The sequence below is a fragment of the Anomaloglossus baeobatrachus genome, chromosome 5 (genome assembly GCF_048569485.1).
Source record: "Anomaloglossus baeobatrachus isolate aAnoBae1 chromosome 5, aAnoBae1.hap1, whole genome shotgun sequence".
Classification (NCBI taxonomy): domain Eukaryota; kingdom Metazoa; phylum Chordata; class Amphibia; order Anura; family Aromobatidae; genus Anomaloglossus; species Anomaloglossus baeobatrachus.
Window position 1 is genome coordinate 25,104,973 of NC_134357.1, and position 19,261 is coordinate 25,124,233.

At 53.3% G+C, this 19,261-nt stretch overlaps 1 protein-coding gene across 3 annotated transcripts in view; it reads left to right on the plus strand.

Annotated features, from left to right (window-relative positions):
- NCAPD2 (non-SMC condensin I complex subunit D2) overlaps positions 1–15,289 on the plus strand; it is a 164,067-nt gene extending 148,778 nt beyond the window's left edge. For all 3 annotated transcript variants that reach the window (XM_075348321.1, XM_075348320.1, XM_075348322.1), the window contains 3 exons: positions 14,360–14,489; positions 14,847–14,990; positions 15,104–15,289. In XM_075348321.1, the coding sequence (XP_075204436.1) occupies positions 14,360–14,489; positions 14,847–14,990; positions 15,104–15,189 (360 nt within the window). In that variant the 3' untranslated portion in view covers positions 15,190–15,289. The remainder of the gene's footprint in view (positions 1–14,359; positions 14,490–14,846; positions 14,991–15,103) is intronic.
- The last annotated feature ends 3,972 nt before the right edge of the window (positions 15,290–19,261 follow it).

Consider the following 19,261-nt stretch of genomic DNA (forward strand, 5'->3'; position numbering starts at 1 on the left):
TCAGGGACATGGCCCTGCATCATACAGGTACTCTGTGTCCCCGGCAGGCACAGACACACTCCGGGCTGGCTGGGTGTTGTAGTGCGCCGGGGACCGTAACGCTAGAGCTAGTGTTCCTACAGTTTAACTGGGGGACTTTTTTCTGTGTGTGGGAACGCAGCGCCGACCCCCGCTGGACCGGCGGCGCTGCTGTGACTTTTAGTTCGCCGGGGACACGCCGACCGCGCTTTTACGGCGGTGGCGTTTATAAATCTAGTCCCCGGCTTTTGCGGCCTAGGACGCCGGCAGCTCCGATTCGTTCCCGCCCCCACCCTGTCAATCAGGGTAGGGGAGAGACGCTGTTTCACGGCAGCGACGAGGGCTGGAGCCTGATTTACATGCTCCAGCCCTCTCACTAGGCACAGAGGGAAGCAGGCTTCCCGCTCTTAGCCAGGAACGCCCAGGGCCCGCCCCCCCTCCTCTCTCAGGACGCCGGCAGCCATTACATGCATGTCTGGCTGGAGGAAGGACGCAAGGCTCTGGGAGACCTGGACTAGGGGGCTTTGGGAGATCACACACCCGCTCTTAAGCGGGCGGTAAGCGGCTTTTCAGCTGGCCCCTCTAGTGCCTCAGTGTGTATTAGTGTACTGTGTCACTGGACATATATATATTTCCTTATTGCTTGCACTGTGAGGTCGCTTCCTGGCTGTATACCCAGATCGCTCTGAGGAGGCAGCAACATGTCATCCACAAAACGCAAGGCTGCCAAGGCTAGGGCTGTGTACACTGCGTGTGCTGCATGTGGGGCTGCTCTACCAGCAGGCTCCAAGGACCCCCATTGTGTGCAATGCTCAGATCCGGTGCTGCTTCGCCAGCCGGAGTCAGGAGAGATAGTGACCCAGGCTGAGACGCCTGTAAGTCCTGCCCCGGTGTCAGGGACAGACTTTGCAGTTTTTGCTGATAATATGTCTGTGACTATGGCAAAAATCCTTGAAACTTTGCAATCCATGCCTGGGGCTCAGTCTATGGACACGGCGAGGTCTCTGTCCTCTAATCCCCCTCAGTTGGATTTAATCCAGACTGCAAGGGGGTCCCCGGCTTCACAGGCTGAGTATTATGACTCAGATGATAGCCCCAGCCACCCTAAGCGAGCTCGCTGGGAAAGACCCTCAACGTCATCACACTGCTCAGGGTCTCAGCGCAATCAGTCTCCCTGTGATGCGTCTGATGAGAGTGATCAGGAGTCTTATCCTGGAACCCCTCTCAATCTGGATACCCCGGATGGGGACGCCATGGTAAACGATCTTATCTCAGCCATCAATAGACTGTTAGATATTTCTCCCCCAGCCCCTTCAGCAGAGGAGGCAGCTGCAGAGCAGGAGAAGTTTCGTTTCCTCTATCCCAAGCGTAAATTAAGTGCTTTCTTGGATCACTCTGACTTCAGAGAGTCAATCCAGAAACACGACGCTCATCCAGAAAGGCGTTTCTCTAAACGTTATAAGGATACACGTTTTCCTTTCCCCCCTGATGTGGTCAAGCGCTGGACCCAGTGTCCAAAAGTTGACCCCCCGATTTCCAAACTTGCAGCTAGATCCATAGTTGCAGTGGAGGATGGCGCTTCACTTAAGGATGCCAATGACAGACAGATGGACCTCTGGTTAAAATCTGTCTATGAAGCTATCGGCGCGTCGTTTGCTCCAGCATTCGCAGCCGTATGGGCACTCCAAGCTATTTCAGCTGGTTTAGCAAAAGTGGATGCTATCTTACATCCAGCGGTGCCGCAAGTGGCGTCCCTTACCTCGCAGATGTCCGCGTTTGCGTCTTACGCTATCAATGCGGTCCTAGAATCTACCAGCCGCACCTCAATGGCGTCCGCCAATTCGGTAGTTTTGCGCAGAGCCTTGTGGTTAAAGGACTGGAAAGCAGATGCTGGTTCCAAAAAATGTTTAACCAGCCTGCCTTTATCTAGAGATAGACTGTTTGGCGAACCATTGGCTGACATCATTAAACAGTCCAAGGGTAAAGACTCTTCTTTACCCCAGCCCAGAACAAGCAAACCTCAGCAGAAAAAGTGGCAGCAGAGGTTTCAGTCCTTTCGAGGTTCGGGCAAGACACAATTCTCCTCGTCCAAAGGGACTCAGAGGACGCAAAGAAGCTCAGATTCCTGGCGGGCTCACGCGCGCCCCAAGAAAGCAAATGGAGGAACCGCTTCCAAAGCGGCTACCTCATGACTTCCAGCTCCCCCCCTCCGCATCTCCGGTCGGGGGCAGGCTCTCCCGCTTTTCCGTCATTTGGATGTCACAGGTCAAAGACCGGTGGGTGACAGACATTTTGTCTCGCGGGTACAGAATCGAGTTCAGTTCTCGTCCTCCAGCTCGGTTCTTCAGAACCTCCCCACATCCAGACCGAGCAGATGCCCTGCTGCAGGCGGTGGACTCCCTAAGAGCGGAAGGAGTAGTGGTTCCTGTACCGCCTCAGGAACAAGGGCGAGGGTTTTACTCCAATCTCTTTGTGGTTCCAAAAAAGGACGGCTCGTTCCGTCCTGTTCTGGATCTAAAGCTGCTCAACAAACATGTGCACGCCAGGCGGTTCCGGATGGAAACCCTCCGCTCTGTCGTGGCCTCAATGTCTCAAGGAGACTTCCTTGCCTCAATAGACATCAAAGATGCTTATCTCCACGTGCCAATTGCTACAGAACATCAACGTTTTCTACGTTTTGTGATAGGAAACGAACATCTTCAGTTCGTAGCTCTGCCATTCGGTCTGGCGACAGCCCCACGGGTTTTCACCAAGGTCATGGCGGCAGTGGTAGCAGTCTTGCACTCTCAGGGACACTCGGTGATCCCTTACCTAGACGATCTACTTGTCAAGGCACCCTCTCAAGAGGCATGCCAACTCAGTCTACATGCTACACTGGAGACTCTACAGACGTTCGGATGGATCATCAACTTTCCAAAGTCGAATCTGTCTCCGACACAGTCACTAACGTATCTTGGCATGGAGTTCCATACTCGAGCAGCGAGAGTGAAGCTTCCGCTGAACAAGCAGCGGTCACTACAGACAGGGGTGCAATCCCTCCTTCAGGGCCAGTCGCACCCCTTACGGCGCCTCATGCACTTCCTCGGGAAGATGGTGGCAGCCATGGAAGCAGTTCCCTTTGCGCAGTTTCATCTGCGCCCACTTCAATGGGACATTCTCCGCCAATGGGACGGGAAGTCAACGTCCCTGGACAGGAAAGTCTCTCTTTCCCAGACGGCCAAGGACTCTCTACAATGGTGGCTCCTTCCCACCTCATTGTCTCAGGGAAGATCCTTCCTGCCCCCATCCTGGGCAGTGGTCACGACAGATGCGAGTCTGTCAGGGTGGGGAGCAGTGTTTCTCCACCACAGGGCTCAGGGGACGTGGACTCCGCAGGAGTCCACCCTTCAGATCAATGTTCTGGAAATCAGAGCAGTGTATCTTGCCCTACTAGCCTTCCAGCAGTGGCTGGAAGGAAGGCAGATCCGAATTCAGTCGGACAACTCCACAGCGGTGGCATACATCAACCACCAAGGGGGGACACGCAGTCGGCAAGCCTTCCAGGAAGTCCGGCGGATTCTGATGTGGGTGGAAGCCACGGCCTCCACCATATCCGCAGTTCACATCCCCGGCGTAGAAAACTGGGAAGCAGACTTCCTCAGTCGCCAGGGCATGGACGCAGGGGAATGGTCCCTTCACCCGGACGTGTTTCAGGAAATCTGTCGCCGATGGGGAGTGCCGGACGTCGACCTAATGGCGTCCCGGCACAACAACAAGGTCCCGGCATTCATGGCGAGGTCGCGCGATCAAAGAGCTCTGGCGGCAGACGCATTGGTTCAAGATTGGTCGCAGTTCCGGCTCCCATACGTCTTTCCACCTCTGGCACTCTTGCCCAGAGTGTTACGCAAGATCAGATCCGATTGCAGCCGCGTCATACTCGTCGCCCCAGACTGGCCGAGGAGATCGTGGTATCCGGATCTGTGGCATCTCACGGTCGGTCGACCGTGGTCACTGCCAGACCGACCAGACTTACTGTCCCAAGGGCCGTTTTTCCATCAGAATTCTGCGGCCCTGAACCTGACTGTGTGGCCATTGAGTCCTGGATCCTAGCGTCTGCAGGATTATCTCAAGGAGTCGTAGCCACAATGAGACAAGCTAGGAAGTCAACGTCTGCTAAGATCTACCACAGGACGTGGAAGATTTTCTTATCTTGGTGCTCTGCACAGAGAGTATCCCCTTGGCCATTTGCATTGCCCACCTTTCTTTCCTTCCTGCAATCGGGGTTGGAAAAGGGCTTGTCGCTCAGTTCCCTTAAAGGGCAAGTCTCGGCACTGTCTGTGTTTTTTCAGAAGCGTCTAGCACGTCTTCCTAAGGTGCGCACGTTCCTACAGGGGGTCTGTCATATTGTGCCCCCGTACAAGCGGCCGTTAGATCCATGGGATCTGAACAGGGTACTTGTTGCTCTGCAAAAGCCGCCCTTCGAGCCTCTAAAGGACGTTTCCTTTTCTCGCCTGTCACAGAAAGTGGCGTTTCTTGTCGCGATCACATCGCTTCGGCGAGTGTCTGAGCTGGCAGCTTTGTCATCCAAGGCTCCTTTCCTGGTGTTCCACCAGGACAAGGTAGTGCTGCGCCCCATTCCGGAGTTTCTCCCTAAGGTCGTATCCTCGTTTCATCTTAATCAGGATATATCCTTGCCTTCCTTTTACCCTCATCCGGTTCACCGGTATGAAAAGGACTTACGTTTGCTAGATCTGGTGAGAGCACTCAGAATCTACATTTCCCGAACGGCGCCCATACGCCGTTCCGATGCACTTTTTGTCCTTGTCGCTGGTCCGCGCAAGGGGTTGCAGGCTTCTAAAGCCACCCTGGCTCGATGGATCAAAGAACCAATTCTAGAGGCCTACCGCTCTGCGGGGCTTCCGGTTCCTTCAGGGCTAAAAGCCCACTCAACCAGAGCCGTGGGTGCGTCCTGGGCATTACGACACCAGGCTTCGGCTCAACAGGTGTGCCAGGCAGCAACCTGGTCCAGTCTGCACACTTTCACCAAGCATTATCAGGTGCATACCTATGCTTCGGCGGATGCCAGCTTAGGTAGAAGAGTCCTGCAGGCGGCAGTGACACCCCCGTAGGGGAGGGCTGTTTTTGCAGCTCTAACATGAGGTATTTCTTTACCCACCCAGGGACAGCTTTTGGACGTCCCAATCGTCTGGGTCTCCCAATAGAGCGCTGAAGAAGGGAATTTTGTTACTTACCGTAAATTCCTTTTCTTCTAGCTCTTATTGGGAGACCCAGCACCCGCCCTGTTGTCCTTCGGGATTTTTTTTTTTTGTTGTTTGCGGGTACACATGTTGTTCATGTTGAACGGTTTTTCAGTTCTCCGATGTTTCTCGGAGTTAATTTGTTTAAACCAGTTATTGGCTTCCTCCTTCTTGCTTTGGCACTAAAACTGGAGTACCCGTGATACCACGGGGGGGTATAGCCAGAAGGGGAGGGGCCTTGCACTTTTTGGTGTAGTGCTTTGTGTGGCCTCCGGAGGGCAGTAGCTATACCCCAATCGTCTGGGTCTCCCAATAAGAGCTAGAAGAAAAGGAATTTACGGTAAGTAACAAAATTCCCTTCTTCTCTGGCAGCCAAGACCTCTCTTCAGTGGTGGCTTCTTCCCACTTCTCTGTCGAAGGGAAAATCCTTCCTGCCCCCATCCTGGGCTGTGGTCACGACGGACGCGAGTCTGTCAGGGTGGGGAGCGTTTTTTTCTTCAGCGCTCTATTGGGAGACCCAGACGATTGGGGTATAGCTACTGCCCTCTGGAGGCCACACAAAGCACTACATCAAAAGTGCAAGGCCCCTCCCCCTCTGGCTATACCCCCCCCGTGATATCACGGGTTCTCCAGTTTTAGCTTTGTGTGCGAAGGAGGTCAGACATTCCATGCATAGCTCCACAGATTTTAGTCAGCAGTAGCTGCTGACTATTTCGGATGGAAGAAAAGAGGACACATATAGTGTCCCCAGCATGCTCCCTTCTCACCCCTGGATGGTGTTGTAAGGTTGAGGTACCTATTGCTGGTACAGGGCTGGAGCCTGACATGCTGTTTTCCTTCCACATCCCCTGGTAGGGCTCTGTGGAAGTGGGATCCTGCCGGCCTCTCAGCTCTGACGCCGGGCTCCATCCACAGACCCATTAGAACCTGATGGAGACGGAGCAGGAGTACGATCAGGGACAGGCCCTGCATCATACAGGTACTCTGTGTCCCCGGCAGGCACAGACACACTCCGGGCTGGCTGGGTGTTGTAGTGCGCCGGGGACCGCAACGTTGGAGTTAGTGTCCCTACAGATTACTGGGGGATTTTTTGTGTATGGGAACGCAGCGCCGACCCCCTCTGGACCGGGCGGCGCTGCTGTGACTTGTGGTGCGCCGGGGATCCGCCGTCCGCGCTTTTACGGCGGCGGCGGTTATAACTTTAGTCCCCGGCTTTTTGGGCCTAGGACGCCGGCAGCTCCGATTCGTTCCCGCCCCCACCCTGTCATTCAGGGTAGGGGAGAGACGCTGTTCGCTAGCAGCGACGAGGGCTGGAGCCTGATTTACATGCTCCAGCCCTCACACTAGGCACAGAGGGAAGCAGGCTTCCCGCTCTTAGCCAGGAACGCCCAGGGCCCGCCCCCCTTCTCTCTCAGGACGCCGGCAGCCATTACATGCAGTCTGGCTGGAGGAAGGACGCAAGGCTCTGGGAGACCTGGACTAGGGGCTATCTGGCGACCACACACCCGCTTTTTAAGCGGGCGGTAAGCGATTTTTCTGTGCTGGTCCCTCTAGTGCCTCACGGTGTATCGGTGTACTGTGTACAGATATATAGATATTGTTTTTCTTGCACTGTGAGGTCGCTTCTGGCTCCTCTCCCAGATCACTCTGTGGAAGCAGCAACATGCCATCCTCAAAACGCAAGGCTGCCAAGGCCAGGGCTGTGTGTACTGCGTGTGCTGCATGTGGGGCTGATCTACCAGCAGGCTCCCATTGTGTGCAATGCTCCGACCCGGTGCTGCTTCGCCAGCCGGAGTCAGGAGAGGTAGTGACCCAGGCTGAGACGCTTGTAAGTTCTGCCCCGGTGACAGGGACAGACTTTGCAGTTTTTGCTGATAATATGTCTCTGTCTATGGCAAAAAATCCTTGAAACCTTGCAATCTATGCATGGGGCTCAGTCTTTGGGCACGGCGAGGCCTCTGTCCTCAGGTCCCCCTCACTTGGAATTAATCCAGCCCACAGGGGGGTCCCCGGCTTCACAGGCCGAGGATTATGACTCAGATGATAGCCCCAGCCACCCTAAGCGAGCTCGCTGGGAAAGACCCTCGACGTCATCACACTGCTCAGGGTCTCAGCGCAATCAGTCTCCCTGTGATGTGTCTGATGAGAGTGATCAGGAATCCATTCCTGGAACCCCTCTCAACCTGGATACCCCTGATGGGGATGCCATGGTAAACGACCTTATCTCAGCCATCAATAGGCTGTTGGATATTTCTCCCCCAGCCCCTTCAGCAGAAGAGGCAGCGGCAGAGCAGGAGAAGTTTCGTTTCCTTTATCCCAAGCGTAAATTGAGTGCTTTCTTGGATCACTCTGACTTCAGAGAATCAATCCAGAAGCACGACGCTCACCCAGAAAGGCGTTTCTCTAAACGATCTAAAGATACGCGTTTCCCTTTCCCCCCTGAGGTGGTCAAGCGCTGGACACAGTGTCCAAAGGTAGACCCCCCGATTTCCAAACTTGCAGCTAGATCCATAGTTGCAGTGGAGGATGGCGCTTCACTTAAAGATGCCAATGACAGACAGATGGACCTTTGGTTAAAATCTGTCTATGAAGCTATCGGCGCGTCGTTTGCTCCGGCATTCGCAGCCGTATGGGCACTCCAGGCTATTTCAGCTGGCTTAGCAAAAGTGGATGCTATCATACATCCAGCAGTGCCGCAAGTGGCGCATCTTACCACGCAGATGTCGGCGTTTGCGTCTTACGCTATCAATGCGGTCCTAGAATCTACCAGTCGCACCTCAATGGCGTCCGCCAATTCGGTAGTTTTGCGCAGAGCCTTGTGGTTAAAGGACTGGAAAGCAGATGCTGGTTCCAAAAAATGTTTAACCAGTTTGCCTTTATCTAGAGATAGACTGTTTGGCGAGCCATTGGCTGATATCATTAAGCAGTCCAAGGGTAAAGACTCCTCTTTACCACAACCCAGAACAACCAAACCTCAGCAGAAAAAGTGGCAGCAGAGGTTTCAGTCCTTTCGAGGTTCGGGCAAGACACCATTTACCTCGTCCAAAGGGACTCAGAGGACGCAAAGAAACTCAGATTCGTGGCGGGCTCACACGCGCCCCAAGAAAGCAAATGGAGGTACCGCTTCCAAAGCGGCTACCTCATGACTTCCAGCCCCCTCCCTCCGCATCGCCGGTCGGGGGCAGGCTCTCCCGCTTTTCCGGCATTTGGATGTCACAGGTCAAAGACCGGTGGGTGACGGACATTTTGTCTCGCGGGTACAGAATCGAGTTCAATTCTCGTCCTCCAGCTCGGTTCTTCAGAACCTCCCCACATCCAGACCGAGCAGATGCTCTGCTGCAGGCGGTGGACTCCCTAAGAGCGGAAGGAGTGGTGATCCCAGTCCCTCCTCAGGAACAAGGGCAAGGGTTTTACTCCAATCTCTTTGTGGTTCCAAAAAAGGACGGCTCGTTCCGTCCTGTTCTGGACCTAAAACGGCTCAACAAACATGTGCACGCCAGGAAGTTCCGGATGGAAACCCTGCGTTCTGTCATTGCCTCAATGTCCAGAGGAGACTTCCTTGCCTCAATAGACATCAAAGATGCTTATCTCCACGTGCCAATTGCTACAGAACATCAACGTTTTCTACGTTTTGTGATAGGAGACGACCATTTTCAGTTCGTAGCTCTGCCATTTGGTCTGGCGACAGCCCCACGGGTCTTCACCAAGGTCATGGCGGCGGTGGTAGCAGTCTTGCACTCTCAGGGACACTCGGTGATCCCTTACCTAGACGATTTATTGGTCAAAGCTCCCTCTCAAGAGGCATGTCAGCACAGCCTGAATGCTACGCTGGAGACCCTACAGTCTTTCGGATGGATCATCAACTTTCCAAAGTCGATCCTATCACCGACTCAATCACTAACGTATCTTGGCATGGAGTTTCATACTCTAGCAGCGATAGTGAAGCTTCCGCTGAACAAGCAGCGGTCACTACAGACAGGGGTGCAATCTCTTCTGCAGGGCCAGTTGCATCCCTTGCGGCGCCTCATGCATTTCCTAGGGAAGATGGTGGCAGCCATGGAAGCAGTTCCCTTTGCGCAATTTCATCTGCGCCCACTTCAATGGGACATTCTCCGCCAATGGGACGGGAAGTCAACGTCACTGGACAGGAAAGTCTCGCTTTCCCAGACGGCCAAGGACTCCCTACAATGGTGGCTCCTTCCCACCTCATTGTCTCAGGGAAGATCCTTCCTGCCCCCATCCTGGGCAGTAGTCACGACAGATGCGAGTCTGTCAGGGTGGGGAGCGGTATTTCTCCACCACAGGGCTCAGGGGACGTGGACTCCGCAGGAGTCCACCCTTCAGATCAATGTTCTGGAGATCAGAGCAGTGTATCTTGCTCTACTGGCCTTCCAACAGTGGCTGGAAGGGAAGCAGATCCGAATCCAATCGGACAACTCCACAGCGGTGGCATACATCAACCACCAAGGAGGGACGCGCAGTCGGCAAGCCTTCCAAGAAGTCCGGCGCATTCTAATGTGGGTGGAGGACACAGCATCCACCATATCCGCGGTTCACATCCCAGGCGTAGAAAACTGGGAAGCAGACTTCCTCAGTCGCCAGGGCATGGACGCAGGGGAATGGTCCCTTCACCCGGACGTGTTTCAGGAAATCTGTCGCCGCTGGGGAGTGCCGGACGTCGACCTAATGGCATCCCGGCACAACAACAAGGTCCCGGCATTCATGGCGAGGTCGCGCGATCAAAGAGCTCTGGCGGCAGACGCCTTGGTTCAAGATTGGTCGCAGTTTCAGCTCCTATACGTGTTTCCGCCTCTGGCGCTCTTGCCCAGAGTGCTACGCAAGATCAGATCCGAGTGCAGCCGCATCATACTCGTCGCTCCAGACTGGCCGAGGAGGTCGTGGTATCCGGATCTGTGGCATCTCACGATCGGTCGACCGTGGTCACTGCCAGACCGACCAGACTTACTGTCCCAAGGGCCGTTTTTCCATCAGAATTCTGCGGCCCTGAACCTGACTGTGTGGCCATTGAGTCCTGGATCCTAGCATCTGCAGGATTATCTCAAGGAGTCGTTGCCACAATGAGACAAGCTAGAAAGTCGAATTCGGCTAAGATCTACCACAGAACGTGGAAGATTTTCTTATCCTGGTGCTCTGCTCAGGGAGTGTCTCCCTGGCCATTTGCATTGCCCAAGTTTCTTTCCTTCCTGCAATCGGGGTTAGAAAAGGGCTTGTCGCTCAGCTCCCTTAAAGGGCAAGTTTCGGCACTATCCGTCTTTTTTCAGAAGCGTCTAGCACGTCTTTCTAAGGTGCGCACGTTCCTGCAGGGGGTCTGTCATATTGTGCCCCCGTACAAGCGGCCGTTAGATCCATGGGATCTGAACAGGGTACTAGTTGCTCTCCAGAAGCCGCCCTTCGAGCCTCTGAAGGAAGTTTCCTTTTCTCGGCTGTCACAGAAAGTGGCGTTTCTTGTTGCGATCACATCGCTTCGGCGAGTGTCTGAGCTGGCAGCTCTGTCATCCAAGGCTCCCTTCCTGGTGTTCCACCAGGACAAGGTAGTGCTGCGCCCTATTCCGGAGTTTCTCCCTAAGGTCGTATCCTCTTTTCATCTTAATCAGGATATATCCTTGCCTTCTTTTTGTCCTCATCCGGTTCACCGGTATGAAAAGGACTTACGTTTGCTAGATCTGGTGAGAGCACTCAGAATCTACATTTCCCGCACGGCGCCCATGCGCCGTGCCGATGCACTTTTTGTCCTTGTCGCTGGTCCGCGCAAGGGGTTGCAGGCTTCTAAAGCCACCCTGGCTCGATGGATCAAAGAACCAATTCTAGAGGCCTACCGCTCTGCGGGGCTTCCGGTTCCTTCAGGGCTAAAAGCCCACTCAACCAGAGCCGTGGGTGCGTCCTGGGCATTTCGTCACCAGGCTTCGGCTCAACAGGTGTGCCAGGCAGCTACCTGGTCCAGTCTGCACACTTTCACCAAGCATTATCAGGTGCATACCTATGCTTCGGCGGATGCCAGCTTAGGTAGAACAGTCCTGCAGGCGGCAGTGACACCCCCGTAGGGGAGGGCTGTTTTGCAGCTCTAACATGAGGTATTTCTTTACCCACCCAGGGACAGCTTTTGGACGTCCCAATCGTCTGGGTCTCCCAATAGAGCGCTGAAGAAGAAGGGAATTTTGTTACTTACCGTAAATTCCTTTTCTTCTAGCTCTTATTGGGAGACCCAGCACCCGCCCTGTTGTCCTTCGGGATGTTTTTTTGTTGTTTGCGGGTACACATGTTGTTCATGTTGAACGGTTTTTCAGTTCTCCGATGTTATTCGGAGTTAATTTGTTTAAACCAGTTATTGGCTTCCTCCTTCTTGCTTTGGCACTAAAACTGGAGAACCCGTGATATCACGGGGGGGGGTATAGCCAGAGGGGGAGGGGCCTTGCACTTTTGATGTAGTGCTTTGTGTGGCCTCCAGAGGGCAGTAGCTATACCCCAATCGTCTGGGTCTCCCAATAAGAGCTAGAAGAAAAGGAATTTACGGTAAGTAACAAAATTCCCTTCTTCTCCACCACAGGGCTCAGGGAACCTGGACTCCGACAAAGTCCTCCCTTCAGATCAATGTTCTGGAGATAAGGGCAGTGTACCTAGCCCTAAAGGCGTTCCATCGCTGGCTGGAGGGCAGGCAGATCCGCATACAGTCGGACAACGCCACGGCGGTCGCGTACATCAACCACCAGGGCGGCACGCGCAGCCGCCAAGCCTTCCAAGAAGTTCGGCGGATTCTGCTGTGGGCGGAGGCAACAGCCTCCACCATCTCCGCAGTTCACATCCCGGGCGTAGAAAACTGGGAAGCAGACTTTCTCAGTCGCCAGGGCATGGACGCAGGGGAATGGTCTCTTCAAGGGCCATTTTTCCATCTGAATTCTACGGCCCTCAACCTGACTGTGTGGCCATTGAGTCCTGGCTACTAGCGTCCTCAGGCTTATCTCAAGATGTCATTGCCACTATGAGACAGGCCAGGAAACCAACGTCCGCCAAGATCTATCATAGGACTTGGAGGATCTTCTTATCCTGGTGCTCTGATCAGGGTTTTACCCCCTGGCCGTTTGCCTTGCCCACTTTTCTGTCTTTCCTTCAATCCGGAATGGACAAGGGGTTGCCTCTCGGCTCTCTCAAGGGACAAGTATCGGCGCTATCCGTATTTTTTCAAAAGCGTCTAGCCAGGCTTACGCAAGTCCGCACGTTCCTACAGGGAGTTTGCCACATAGTCCCACCTTACAAGAGGCCGCTGGAACCATGGGATCTTAACAGAGTGCTAAAGGCTCTTCAGAAACCACCTTTCGAGCCACTGCGGGATGTCTCCCTTTCACGTCTTTCACAGAAGGTGGTCTTTCTAGTGGCAGTCACATCGCTCCGTAGAGTGTCGGAGTTGGCAGCTCTGTCATGCAAAGCCCCCTTCCTGGTTTTTCACCAGGATAAGGTGGTTCTGCGTCCGGTCCCGGAATTTCTCCCTAAGGTGGTATCCCCTTTTCATCTCAATCAGGATATCTCCTTACCTTCTTTTTGTCCTCATCCAGTTCACCAATGTGAAAAGGAGTTGCATTTGTTAGATCTAGTGAGAGCACTCCGGCTCTACGTGTCTCGCACAGCGCCCCTGCGCTGTTCTGATGCGCTCTTTGTCCTGGTCGCTGGCCAGCGTAAGGGGTCGCAGGCTTCCAAGTCAACCTTGGCTCGGTGGATCAAGGAACCGATTCTTGAAGCCTACCGTTCTTCTGGGCTTCCGATTCCTTCAGGGCTGAAAGCCCATTCTACCAGAGCCGTGGGTGCATCCTGGGCATTGCGGCACCAGGCTACGGCTCAGCAGGTGTGTCAGGCAGCTACCTGGTCGAGCCTGCACACTTTCACGAAACACTATCAGGTGCATACCTATGCTTCGGCAGATGCCAGCCTAGGTAGGCGAGTCCTTCAGGCGGCGGTTGCCCACCTGTAAGACGGAGCCGTTGTCGGCTCTTTTTATTGAGGTATTCTTTTACCCACCCAGGGACTGCTTTTGGACGTCCCAATTGTCTGGGTCTCCCAATGGAGCGACAAAGAAGGGAATTTTGTTTACTTACCGTAAATTCCTTTTCTTCTAGCTCCTATTGGGAGACCCAGCACCCGCCCCTGTTCCCTTCGGGCTGTTGTTCTTTGTGTACACATGTTGTTCATGTTGAATTGTTCTTTTGGTTCATGGTTTCAGTTCTCCGAACATCCTTCGGATTGAATTTACCTTAGACCAATTTATAAGTTTCCTCCTTCCTGCTTTTGCACCAAAACTGAGGAGCCAGTGATGCACGGGAGGGTGTATAGGCAGAAGGGGAGGGGTTACACTTTTTAAAGTGTAATACTTTGTGTGGCCTCCGGAGGCATAGCCTATACACCCAATTGTCTGGGTCTCCCAATAGGAGCTAGAAGAAAAGGAATTTACGGTAAGTAAACAAAATTCCCTTCTTTATCATTATTTTATAATTATTCATATGTGGATATATTTGCAAACACCTCCAATTATAATTGTAGTATAGTTCTCCTGATTAGCCATGTATCTTACCTCATGGGCAGGGCATTGCAGCTTTAATTATCTATGGTTACAACCAGCATATAGCGAGCTATTTGGTCATAACCATGGGTACCCAAGCTGCAATGCCCTGCACATGAGGTAAGCAACTTCACTAACCAGGAGAACTATACTATATTTCTAATTAGAGGTATTTGCTGCTATTAATATTACATATTGGGATAGGATCTTGGAGATGGGAATACCCCTTTACTGTAAAAGCGTAAAGCAGTCTGTTCCCTGCGGAGCTGAGTGTACAGGAATGCAGATACTGTTTCAAGTGTGCAGTAGTAGGAATATGCCCATATATTTATATTATAAATATTTATAATATATATATATATTATATTATATATATATATATATATATATATATATATATATATATATATATATATATATATATATATATATATATATATATATATATATATATATATATATATATATATATATATATATATAAATAAAAACATTTATTTATAATAATTTTTTTTTTTTTTTTCCCTCTCCTTTTTAGACTCAGATTGACGAGTTTGAGCATAAGCTGAATGTTTGTCACAACAAAGGATTGGAGAACATGGACGCCCCCGGAGACAGCGTCCAGAATGGAGACGTCCCCCCATTATCTGTGAAGAAGAATCCGCCCGGTAAGTCATGCCCCTGTTTCTGGAGCCCACCATGGTTTAGATCAGTCTTCCTCCAACTCCAGTCCTCAGGAGCCACCAGCAGCGCGTGTCTTCTGGGTTTCCTTAGCTTTGCCTGGGTACTAATCTAATCACCTTCACAGGGGTGATTCCAGCACCTCCCGAATACTATTGAAACCCCAAAAACCTGCACTGCTGGGGCCTCCTGAGGACTGGAGTTGGGGGTGGACTGGTTTAGATGAACCTCAGCTCTATACCGGACCCCCACAGACAGTGGCGCTGTATCTGGGTGGGAGGAATCGGACCACCCTTGTAATGTCAGATCTCTACTGACGGCTGCGGTCACATTTCTCTTTCCAGGTAAGAGACGTCCTCTTAAGTCCATAAACAACAAAGCCTCAAAAGTTACAGACGAAAATGATTTCCGAACTCCAAAATCTCGCGGCCCCAGAAGAAATGTGAGGAAGGTGACGGTGAAGTTCTCCAGCGATGAGGAGTCGGAGGGTGAGTGATCGACCCTGAGGGCTCCGGGGAAGGATTACGCTAAGTTCTCTCGTGTATTTGTGCTGTTCTTATTCTTATTTTCTCCTTACACTTATTTAATTTATTTTTATCAGATTCAGAAGCAGAGTTCAGTGAAGCGGAGACTCCTACAAACACCACCCCCATCAGACGCACGTCTACCCGCTCCCAGGCCCGGTGACCGGCTCTGTGCGGAGCCCCCGGTGTGTGACACGCCGAGCCCCTTTTATATATGTGCTGCTTGTATTATATTAAATCTTTACTCTTCTTAAACCTTCTAAGTTATAGTTACAATTTGAGTTGATCGAATCTGCCAAAATCCGGCACCGGCGGATCCCTGCCGAATTGAGGAAAAAAAAAATCTGGATCCACTCCGGATTCCGGTGCCCATATAAGTCTATGAGAACCAGAATCCGGAGATTAAAAACGTTTGTGGAAGGGATGGGGGGGTAGGAGCGAGCGCGATGTACTCACCCGAGGCGGTGTTATGTCAGTAAGCTGCTTCCGGGTCACTTTTTTCCCTTCTGGAGCCGACCATTCAATATTCATTGTTTTGCCCACCCACCTGCGCGTGTAATTGGTTGCAGCTAGACGCGCCCCCCAGCCTGAGTGGCAGCTTGTCAGCTGACTGCAACCAATCACAGGCTCCAGGACGGCCGGTGGGCGGGGAAAGCACTGCAAGTGTCTGCGGGTCAGTATGGTGAACGTGCATGTGTTTCAGAAACACATGCACGCTCCTGTCAGAAGTGTGCGGCTGCCGGTGATGCGGCTTTTTTTCTTAATTTTTTTTTTCTTATTTTAATTAAATAAAAAAAAAACAGCTGCTAAATAACACGTCCAGCGGCCATCGAGCACGACCGCCGGCTGTGCAGACAATGACTGAGCCGCGATGACTGGAGCAGTCAGTCACAGGCTGGGGGCGCGTCTGCCTGCAACCAATCACAGACTAGAGGATAGCCGGTGGGCGGGGAAAACACGGAAAGTTGTGTGTGTATACGATGCACAGTACAGGAAGTGAAAGCGTGACCCGGAAGCAGTGTGCCGTCATGACACAGAGTCTCGGTAAGTATGAAACGCTTTTTTATTTCTGTTTTTTCTTTATTTTTCAATTTTTCCCAGTGCTGGATACAGATCTTGCTCCTGGGATCCGGATGCGGCACTTGGAAATCTTTGAAACCGTGTGGATCCGGACTTCTACAGTTCGGATCCGCTAAGCCCTAGTTACAATGTCTGCGCGCCCACAGCAGAGCTTACTCCCTACAAATTGCTGCTGATATGCTGACTGCCATGACTGAAAGGTGCTGGCTACGGTGCCACTGATTTATTGGGCTGCAGACCAGTCGGTGCCCATGTTGACCCTACACCGAAAGCTAAGAATGGGGCATCAGAACTAGACCATGGAGCGGTGGAAGACGCCGTCCTGGTCTGACTCATTGCACTTTCTATTAAGACCTCTAGATATATATTATATTACTAGAAGGTGGCCCGATTCTACGCATCGGGTATTCTAGAATTTACGTATTGTGTAGTTCATGTATGATTTTTGTTATATATATATATATATATATATATATATATGTTGTGTGTAGTTACCAAGTGTTTGTGTAGGGGCTGTACATGTTCTGGGTGTTGTCTGGGTGTGGCGGGGGGTGAGAGCGGTGTTGTTTGTGTGTTGCGTTGTGTGTGTGTGTAGCGTTGTTTGTGGAGCGCTGTGTGTCTGCAGTGTGTGTGTGTGTGTGTGTGGTGCGTTGTGCAGTGCGTGTGTGTTTTGGGGGGAGGTGTGCATCCCCCATGCTGCGCACTCCCCATCGTGCTCCATCCCCCATGCTGCGCACTCCCAATCGTGCTCCATCTCCCATGCTGCGCACTCTCCATCGTGCTCCATCTCCCATGCTGCGCACTCCCCATCGTGCTCCATCCCCCATGCTGCGCACTCCCCATCGTGCTCCATCCCCCATGCTGCGCACCCCCATCGTGCTCCATCCCCCATGCTGCGCACCCCCATCGTGCTCCATCCCCCATGCTGCGCACTCCCCATCGTGCTCCATCCCCCATGCTGCGCACTCCCCATCGTGCTCCATCCCCCATGCTGCGCACTCCCCATCGTGCTCCATCCCCCATGCTGCGCACTCCCCATCGGGCTCCATCCCCCATGCTGCGCACTCCCCATCGGGCTCCATCCCCCATGCTGCACACTCCCCATCGGGCTCCATCCCCCATGCTGCGCACTCCCCATCGGGCTCCATCCCCCATGCTGCGCACTCCCCATCGGGCTCCATCCCCCATGCTGCGCACTCCCCATCGGGCTCCATCCCCCATGCTGCGCACTCCCCATCGGGCTCCATCCCCCATGCTGCGCACTCCCCATCGGGCTCCATCCCCCATGCTGCGCACTCCCCATCGGGCTCCATCCCCCATGCTGCGCACTCCCCATCGGGCTCCATCCCCCATGCTGCGCACTCCCCATCGGGCTCCATCCCCCATGCTGCGCACTCCCCATCGGGCTCCATCCCCCATGCTGCGCACTCCCCATCGGGCTCCATCTCCCATGCTGCGCACTCCCCATCGTGCTCCATCTCCCATGCTGCGCACTCCCCATCGTGCTCCATCTCCCATGCTGCGCACTCTCCATCGTGCTCCATCTCCCATGCTGCGCACTCCCCATCGTGCTCCATCCCCCATGCTGCGCACTCCCCATCGTGCTCCATCTCCCATGCTGCGCACTCCCCATCGTGCTCCATCTCCCATGCTGCGCACTCCCCATCCCCCATGCTGCGCACTCCCCATCGTGCTGCACAGTCACACATCAGACAGTATACACGCACACACCCGATCGCATACACGCCACACTCACAACATCCGGAGATACCACATGCTTATGGCCATGTGATCCTCCGGCAGGTCCTGGAAGGTCACTGCACGCACAGGATCGCCACCGAGAAGCAAGCGATATCACTGGATGTTGTGAGTGTGTGGATGCGATCTGATGTGTGTATGAGGTGTGTGTGAGAGTGAGTGTGATCTGATGTGTGTGTGTCTGTTCTTATGTGTGTGCGTGTGTGTGTGTTCCGCCGCTGCAGGACCTTGATGCGCTGACCTGGGAGCCGGTGGACGTTGGTAACCATGCTACACAATATTACCCCATGTGTACCATGGTTACCATCGTCCCCCGCTCGCACGGGAGCCCACACCAGCGTATGCCGGCAACCCCAGCAATGCGAGGGTATGTGTCGGCTGGGTTGGCGGCGTACGCTGATGTGGGCTCCCGGGGGTACAGCACTGACCTGGGAGTCGGGGCTCCTGTCGGTTCGGGGAATGTGTGCGGGGGGGGCGGGGCCAGAGCGAGCGTCGAGAGGCCAATCCCTCTGGGGGGCGCAGCCTGGGCGAGCGGCCAATCCGTGCGGGGGGGCGGAGGCGAGCGGCCAATCCGTGCGGGGGGCGAAGCCGAGGCGAGCGGCCAATGAGACGCTTGTCGCGGTAAGGACACAATTTTGGAGACACAGACAGATGCAATTATATATATAGATATCTAGCAGCGTCCGTGTGATGGGGCAATGTTCTTCTGGCATCACATATACAGAGTGCCCCCATCATAAACGCGGTGCTTCCTGCCACACAGGGAATCGCTATATTTTATAAACCAATCCTGAGCAAGGAGTTGAAAGTGATGATGAGGCCGGCACACAGGAAAGCTGATCACACAGTCCCCATTGACATCAATCATACTCGAGTCAAACCAATCTGCGCATTAATTGCTTGTTACTACCACCGGAGCATGGTAGTGCCCGCTCATCACTAGTTACCAGTACTGAGCACCCGAGCATGGTAGTGCCCGCTCATCACTAGTTACCAGTACTGAGCACCCGAGCATGGTAGTGCCCGCTCATCACTAGTTACCAGTACTGAGCACCCGAGCATGGTAGTGCCCGCTCATCACTAGTTACGAGTACTGAGCACCCGAGCATGGTAGTGCCCGCTCATCACTAGTTACCAGTACTGAGCACCCGAGCATGGTAGTGCCCGCTCATCACTAGTTACGGGTACTGAGCACCCGAGCATGGTAGTGCCCGCTCATCACTAGTTACGAGTACTGAGCACCTTAGCATGGTAGTGCCCGCTCATCACTAGTTACGAGTACTGAGCACCTTAGCATGGTAGTGCCCGCTCATCACTAGTTACGGGTACTGAGCACCCGAGCATGGTAGTGCCCGCTCATCACTAGTTACGAGTACTGAGCACCTGAGCATGGTAGT